General features: G+C 33.1%; 1 protein-coding gene across 1 annotated transcript; it reads right to left on the bottom strand.

The window, feature by feature from the left end:
- Window positions 1–7856: 7856 nt before the first annotated feature.
- LOC147393191 (uncharacterized) lies at window positions 7857–8318 on the bottom strand. The gene has a single exon (XM_086455075.1). The coding sequence runs from the start codon at window positions 8316–8318 to the stop codon at window positions 7857–7859; it is 462 nt and encodes a 153-aa protein (XP_086311201.1).
- Window positions 8319–8730: the final 412 nt, after the last annotated feature.

The following is an 8730-nucleotide window of genomic DNA, read 5'->3' as shown; positions in this document are numbered from 1 at the left end:
TCTCCTTTACCTTTTTTTTTTCTAATTTTTGTAGTTTTCAATCTGTCGAACAAGATATTCACTTTTTGATATTCATCAACTTAATATTAGTTCATTGAATATTAAATCATTTTTTTCCAATTATGAAATTCATTTTTTTATCAATAACATTACAAAATTACAAAATTTAGATCAAAACGAGGTCCGAACAGTACATAGGACCCCATTGATAAAAATAACCTTGTGACGCCCCGCCAAACGCTAACACAAATCCCCATGTTAGATCTCGAGGTACTAGGTGGCACCTTGAAATTTCGGCATGGTCTCCTCTGTTTATGCTAGCATTCCAAGGTGTTCAACTTGCACCTGAGAAACGACATATAATCTTGCATATAAACAAACAAAATATTGTACTAACGGAAGCCTATATACGTCTAATAACGTACAATAGATCAGAGTGCGGAAGAAGAAAGTTTATATACAGAATTATACAGAGATTCCTCACTCTAACAAAATTCCTAACACTCAAAACAACATCTATAATACTCCTGAAAAAATCGACACCACTAGGGGGTAATAACAACAATACTCACCAGGTGACGAACTCTGATTATCTATCTGACCCACCAGATGATCCTCATTCGTACTCTATACTTGCCTCGCCAAGCTTTGAATCTGAAACTAAAAAAATGGAGAAGGAAAGGGTGAGTAACAATAGTTACCCAATAAGGAAGCCAACAATTTCTGTCAATAACCTCTCCTATCATGAATGAATAAACGTACTGAATCATTTTAAAATAAGCAAAGTTTTAAAAAAGAAATTATGATTAACTGGTATATATAGCCAGGGATAAGCAGCTACATATTTTAAAATTGACATTACATCAATCAACAGTACTTACTATAACATTTTCTTTTTATATAAATCTAATTGACCAAATAGAAACATTAAACATGCATTTCATGTTATATATCAAAGTAAGGCAACAAATACATAATACACTATGGTGGAGTATTGGAATTAGAGAGTTGGGATTCACGATTGATCGCTTCCAATCGGGACATGATGTTACAAATCTTCTCTGGTTTTTAGTTCCTGATTTTGTAGTCGGTCGTTGTATTTACCACGTTTAATTGACCATTTATCTGGCTCAGGCTGGTCGTTTGACGTGACCGTAAGCAATGGGTCTCTTTTCGATGTGTCAGAACGTTCGACTACTATAGATTGTTAGTGATTACTGACTAATCATCTTCGTCTATGCCTATCAGGCGTGCATGTAAATATACAAACTATTCGTATACGACCACCTTTATATTACAAGTTCACTGGTAAAGATAGAGAGGAATAACCCAAATTTCAGTTGTGACTCCACTCTCATACGCGTCCCATACTACGTATGAGTTTGGTGGTCCCTACCGTACATCCTAGGATAGTACATCACTCCGGATGATATGACGCACTATCCCTTCAGGTATTCACAAACTCTTTAACAACTCACAAAATAGCTACATATATATATTATTTTCATTTGAAAATAAAAGAGAAATTAACAATACAATGTTGAGAATAGATATCCAGTTTCCTACTATGCAAGTGTGGCCACCCGGCCTAAAATAAATAACATAACGAAAACGTAAACAGCGCCTCGCGCTAACAGAAAGGAAATAAACATGCAACCAATAATATTATCCCTGGATATCTGTTCACCAACCTACACACAACACAACAACGTAAAATGCAGACATCATCCCTCGGGTGTGACTCTGACATTTTACCGTTTCATACCATTTTTCTCTTTTTTTCGATTTTTACAATTTTCAATCTTTCAATAAAACATCCATTTTCTGATATTCATCAACTCAATATGAGTTCATTGAATATTAAATCATATTTTCCAATTATAGAATTTATTTTTTATCAATAATATTAAGAAAATACAAATTTTATATCAAAACAGGGTCCGAGTAGTGCACAAGGGCCAACTGATGGAAATAACCTGTTAAAATACCCTACCCATGTATAATTTGTTAAAAAATATAATTAAATATATCAAACATGCAATTTTTTGTGTGAATTTTGAAATAACAAAAGAATTCTATATTTTAGAAATACATCAAATTTTTTTGATAAAATCCTACATGTAATTTTCACAATCTAAGATTACTAATAGACATTGAGTGTTCCTTACTATCTCTGTGAGAGATGATCGAAGTGCGTGCGGGGAAATCGAGACGATTGGTTCGAAAATCGAGACGGACCAAACTTCGAGTTGGCTGATTTTTGAAATCGGCCTGGTAGTTTCAAAGATCTCGATGTGCTCGTGGCTGTTGGACAAGTTGGAGAAGTTGAGTTTAAAAAAAAATTGAAATTTTATTTATATAAAATTTGGGACGAAATCGGTATTTCGCCAATAACTTGATCGAGGATAACTTCACCGACGATAACTTGACCGTCCGGACTCCAAAAGTGACGAATGAATACTGTATTTATCTTAATTTTTCGTTCCGAATCTAATGGTACAATCAATTTCTATAAATTATGTCTCTATCAAAAATTTACAGTTTTTGTCTGAGGTGACCCCTAAAATTGACTTCATTTTCGTTTTTGATGATAATTTGACTTTCTGTACTCCAAAAATGACAAATAAATTTTTTATGTTCAATATTTTTTATTACGAATCTAATGGTGTAATCAAATCTTAATAATTCTTACTCTAGCAAAAAGTCACTATTTTAGCTTAGTCTGACTCGGTAATCGAGGATTTTGTAATTTTTCTATTCGGACTCTCTTATATTTTAAAGTATGTTTTTCGATCATTTTGAATCTAATGGTGAGGTCAGATTCCATTAAAAATGATCAGAAACCTCATAAAGTTTTACCCCTAAGTCCCACTTTCAAAATTTTCTCAAAATTCCATTATTTATTTTTCTCGAGATATGAATTAAAAACTCGGGGTTTTACATTCTATCCCTTCAAGCATTCACAGACTCTTTATCAGCTCATAAAATAACTACATATATATTATTTTTATTTAAAAATAAAAAAGAAATTAACAATACAAGGTTGAGAATGGATATCCAGTTTCATAGCATGCAAGTGTGGCTATAAGGCCTAAAATAAATAACAGAATGAAAAAGTAAACAGCGCCTTGCGTTAACAGACAGTAAATGAACATGCAATTAGTAACATTATCCCTGGATATCCGTTCACCAACCTACACACCACACAATAATGTAAAATATAGACATCACCCCTTGGGTGTGATTCTGACATTTTACTATTTCATACCCTTTTTCCCTTTTTTCAATTTTTACAGTTTTCAATCTCTTCAATAAAATATTCATTTTCTAATATTATCAACTCAATATGAGTTCATTGAATATTAAATCATATTTTTCAATTATAAAATTTATTTTTTATCAATAATATTAAGAAAATACAAATTTTATATCAAAAAGGGGTCCGAGTAGTGCTCAAGACCCAACTGATGGAAATAACCCGTTAAAATACCCTATCCATGTATAATTTGTTAAAAAATATAATTAAATATATCAAACATGCAATTTCTGGCGTGAATTTTGAAATAACAAAAGAATTCTATATTTTGAAAATATATCAATTTTTTTTGATAAAATCCTAAATGCAATTTTCATAATCTACGATTACTAATAGAAATTGAGAGTTCCTTAGCTCTGTGCGAGATGATCGAAGTGCGTACAGAGAACTCGAGACGGTTGGTGCGAAAATCTAGATGGACCGAACTTTGAGACAGCTAATTTTCGAAATCGGCCCAGTTGTTTCAAGATCTCGATGTGCTTGTCCTTTCTCCCTTCTGCGACGGAAGACGATTTGACCCCGAAATAAGCGAGATCCGAGGTCGAAGTTTCAAAACCCCCGTATATATATACGACTGATTTTTGACGATACGGGGTGAAAAAGATGAGAAAATGGAAGGAACTTGAGTGGGTTTTGTAGAGAATACGACTGCGGACGTTTCTCCCTTCTGCATCGATCGACGACGGTAAGCCGTTTTTCGTGGATTTGAGGTTGAAGTTTTAAAAAAAATAAAATTGAAAAAAAAAAAAAAAACTTGCATTGGCTGTTGGACAGGTTGGAGAAGACGAGTTTAAAAATAATTAAAATTTTATTTATATAAAATTTGGGACGAAATCGGTATTTCGCCTATTGTTTCAATCGACGATAACTTGACCGTCCAAATTCCAAAAGTGACGAATGAATACTCTATTTCACCTAATTTTTTGTTTTTGATCTAATGGTACATTCAATTTCTACAAATTATGTCTCTATCAAAAGTTTACATTTTTGGCCTGAGGTGACCCCTAAAATTGACGTCATTTTCGTTTTTGACGATAATTTGACTTTCTGTGCTCCAAAAATGACAAATAAATAGTCCATGTTCAATAATTTTTCATTATGAACCCAATGGTGTAATCGAATCTTAATAATTCTTGCTCTAGCAAACAATCACTATTTTAGCCTAGTCCGACTCGGTAATCGAGGATTTTGCAACTTTTCTATTTGGACTCGCACTTGAATGTGCTTACAGGCTAAAATATGTTTTTTGATCATTTTGAATCTAATGGTGAGGTCAGATTCCATTAAAAATGATCAGAAAGCTCATAAAGGTTTACCCCTAAGTCTCACTTTCAAGATTTTCTCAAAATTCCATTATTTATTTCCTCGAGATACGAATTAAAAACTCAGGATTTTACAAACCTAGTAAAATATCATACCCACGCATAATTTGTTATAAAATACAATTAAACATATCAAAATATGCAAGTTCTAGCATGAATTTGAAATAACAAAAAGAATTCTAAAATTTTTAAACCCAATACAAATTTTTGATAAAAATCCTAAATGCAGTTTTCACAATCTACGGTTATCAATAGAAATTAAGAGTCCTTACAATTTCTATGCGAAAGAATTGAAGCGCTTGTGCAGAAATCTCGATAATTGAAGTGGAAATCGAGGCGGATCGAATTGAAGTGCGTGTGCAGAATTGAATGTGTGATTGTTGATTTGGTGGCTCAAGTTCGCAACTTAGAGCTTTGCTTAGACGCATCTTATGTTTCACATAGCTAGACATAATTTTCCTGTATTTTCTGTACACTTGAGCAAAATGATGTAAAATTATGTAATGAATAGGAAAATAGTTTTTTAATATTATTGGCCTCAAATATATCTTGTTTTGAAAAATGTTGTTTTGATACAAATTTTAGATTTTTTCTCATAGGTCGAAAATATAGTTTTTTTCTGGTTTTAAGATTTTTTTTGGATTTTTAAAATTTTAAAATAAAGTTGAAAGAAAGACCAGTAAATTTTTTTTTATTTGCAAAGTTATTCGAATTAGGCAAAGTTAGGACATGAGTAGGTCAAGCTTGAACATTTTTTACTTATCGAGATAAATGGGTCAAACAGATTATGTGGACCCATTTTCAACTTCTCTTAGATCCTTTAGACTCATCCACAAAGTCAAAATCGTTTGTCTTTGGGAATTTGAGGGGTTGAGGTGAAAGATTTATAGGAAAATGTGAGATTGGGTTGGTTGGTGATATTTAAAAGAAACTCTTGACAATTTTTATTTATTTTTTCTATTTTTCTTTCCAATGTTAACTTTAGTGCCTATTAAGGTTTTTACTAAGTTCGAATTTCTATCATTTTTGCACATTGATGCCTTTTTAGGATTTTCATCATGTCAATAGTTTTGATGTTGCCACAATTGATATTTTTACTCACATCGCCTTTTCAGATTTTTAGTGTGCCCATTCAGACTATGCTACATTTATTAAAATTATAAAATAAAAATAGATACAATGAATTGAGCCTATATGAATTCCCAATGACTCTAGTAGTATGATAATTCAAATTGAGCTAGCAGATCAGAGATTCTACTTTGTAACTACTTTTCTGATAATTCAATTTTACTTTTGTTCTAGTAGTTGCGCTTATTTTTGAATATCCGATATGATCTTCCCTTTCGTGTTTTCTAACGACTCTTGTGATTTGAGTTCGAGATGCAGACATAAGATCAATGTGTCCTTATTGCCCATATCTACTTCTTTATGTTGATACAAAATATTGTTTGAATTCCGTCATCACCAACCAGTCGACTTTAGGATCTTACCTTTGACCCTTTAGTTGATCGGAGAAGACTTTATTGCGTTGTAATGTAAGTTATGGCTATGTTTTAATATAAAAAAAAGATATAGAAAGGTTAAAAATAAGATAGATATACTACGTAAGAGCTAGGGGGTGCCCTTATTGTTTCCTAAACTACCCTTTTTATTAGAACTCTCAATGATATTATCCTCTCGACTTTCTATTAGCCTTAGAGATGTGAGTTGAGTTTGAGGCTAAAAATTCGACTTTTAACTTTTATTTGTATTTTTAGCCTTTCACAGTTTATCCTCGTGTGAACCAGGAGTTATATGAAACTTTTTTTTTTCTTTTCTTTTCTTTTAATATTTTTTGACTTCTTTCTTTTTCTTTCCCTTATCTTTTTATTCAAAATACCTAGTTATTCCTCTAAATTGCCCTAGTGTATTTTCTGGCTTGCCCTAATATATTCACTAGCTTGCCCTAGTATATTCGCTGGGTGTGCCCCAATTTTAGGTGATCAAAAAAATGATCAGGCTTAAAAGGGTTTGACTAAGGGATATTTTGCTAAAATGATGGAAAATGAAAAATGATCTCTTTTCATTTAAAGTGTCGGATCTTAGACGTAATATTTCTTAACTATGTCAGTATTTAGTGGCTCCAAAAATACTTCGCCATCCATCTCTATGAGGATTAACACATTTCTTGACATCACTTTATTGTTTGCGAAGGGACCTTCGTAATTCGGCTTGAACTTGCCTCTTCTCAATGATCCGCTTGATATTCTTATTAGCTACTTTCATTGCTTCATTCATTTTTGGTCTATAAGCCATCGATCTATGATACTTTATCTGAAAATCTTTACAGAACTTCTTCATGTCTTTATTTTTCATGTTGAGAGCGTTATTTGACATAATGACACTAGGTAGAAAATACTCACAAATGATATTCTACTTCAAGAATCTGATAACCTGCCCTTTCGTAACATTTGTGTAAGACATGGCTTCCACCCACTTAGTGAAGTAGTCAAAAGCAACCAAGATAAATCTATGACTATTTGATACTTTAGGATTGATTAGACCAATACTGTCCATGTTCCAGAGCGAGAAAGGCCATAGTAACATCATATAATGGAGCTAATTTGGTGGTGCATTGATTTTATTAGCATATATCTGACATAAGTGACATTTCTTGACATGTTGGAAATAGTCGCTCTCCATTGTAGACCAGTAATAGTCCATCATCATTATTTTTCTCGTTAGCATGTACCAGTTTATGTGAGGACCATAGACCCCTCCGTGGATAACTTCTCTGAGACATTTGGCTTCAACTTCTGCTACGCACCGAAGGAAAACCTTGTGGTGTGATCACTTATAGAGTGTCCCACTGCTTAGAAGAAATTGTCTAGCTAGATTTTTAATTGTTTGCTTTTTGACTTTTGTAGCTTCTGAAAGGTAGTTTCTATTTTTAAATAAGCCTAGACGTTGAAGAATAGTGGAGTTTTTATTTCGACATCCACAATCTCAATTTGTAAGCAATAAACTAGCTCATCTTAAATCCCTATCTCTAAGGGATCAATGGTTATTCCTTCAGTGATTTTGATCATAGAGGCTAAGGTTGCAAGTGCATCTACAAACTGATTTTTCGCCCTTGGCATCTAATTAAAAGTAATTCGAGAAAAATTAGTACTTAGTTCTTTGATATACTCATGATATGATACTAATATTTATCGTCATATTTGCCATTCGTTGGTAATCTAGTAGACAACTAGACTGGAGTCCCCAAATACATCGATCTCATTGACTTCCATCTCTACTGCTGCTTTGAGACCCACTATGCATACCTCATATTCTGCTTGATTATTTGTATACTGAAAATGTAACTTGAGTGTTATGGGCACATTCGATCCATCAGGCTTTACTAAAACAACTCTGATCCCATTACCCTTCTGATTGACTATGCCGTCAAAGTATAATTTCCAACTTGGTTCATCTTCATCTTCCTCTATTTTGGTAAAAAGAATGGCTTCATCTAGAAATTTTGTTTTCAATGGTTCGTAATTTAGAAGACAGTGCTTTGTTAGATGGTCTACGATAGCATGCCCCTTGATTGCCTTTTGCGTGACATACTCGATATTGAATTCTGATAGTAATAGTCTCCACTTAGCGGTACGAGCAATGAGTGCAGGTTTCTCAAACAAGTACTTTAATGGATCCATGCTAGCAATAAGTTGTACTTTATAACTTAGCAAATAGTGGCACAATCTTTAAGATACCCAAACTAGGGTGCAACATGTCTCTCAAACGGAGAATATCTTATCTCGTAATCTATAAAATTTTTGCTGAGGTAGTATATTGTCCTTTCTTTGCAGCCCGTCTCGTCATGCTGCCCCAGTACTCATCCCATGGATGTTTCAAGTACTGATAGGTATATTAACAAAGGTCTCTCTGGAGTAGGGAAAACTAAGACTGGAGGATTCAACAGATACTTCTTGATTTCATCAAAGCCTTTTTCACGTCGTTGTTCCATTTTAAAGATTCATTCTTCCTTAAAGAGTTTGAAAATAGGTTCACAAATTGATGTCAGTTGTGTGATAAAGCTACTAATGTACTGAAATTTTCCCGTATTTC

This window comes from Akebia trifoliata, chromosome 10, assembly GCF_017979445.1.
Source record: "Akebia trifoliata isolate Shusen 1 chromosome 10, ASM1797944v1, whole genome shotgun sequence".
In the NCBI taxonomy this organism is placed as follows: domain Eukaryota; kingdom Viridiplantae; phylum Streptophyta; class Magnoliopsida; order Ranunculales; family Lardizabalaceae; genus Akebia; species Akebia trifoliata.
The sequence above is the reverse complement of the archived record's forward strand: the minus strand, read 5'-3'. Positions and strand labels throughout refer to the sequence as shown.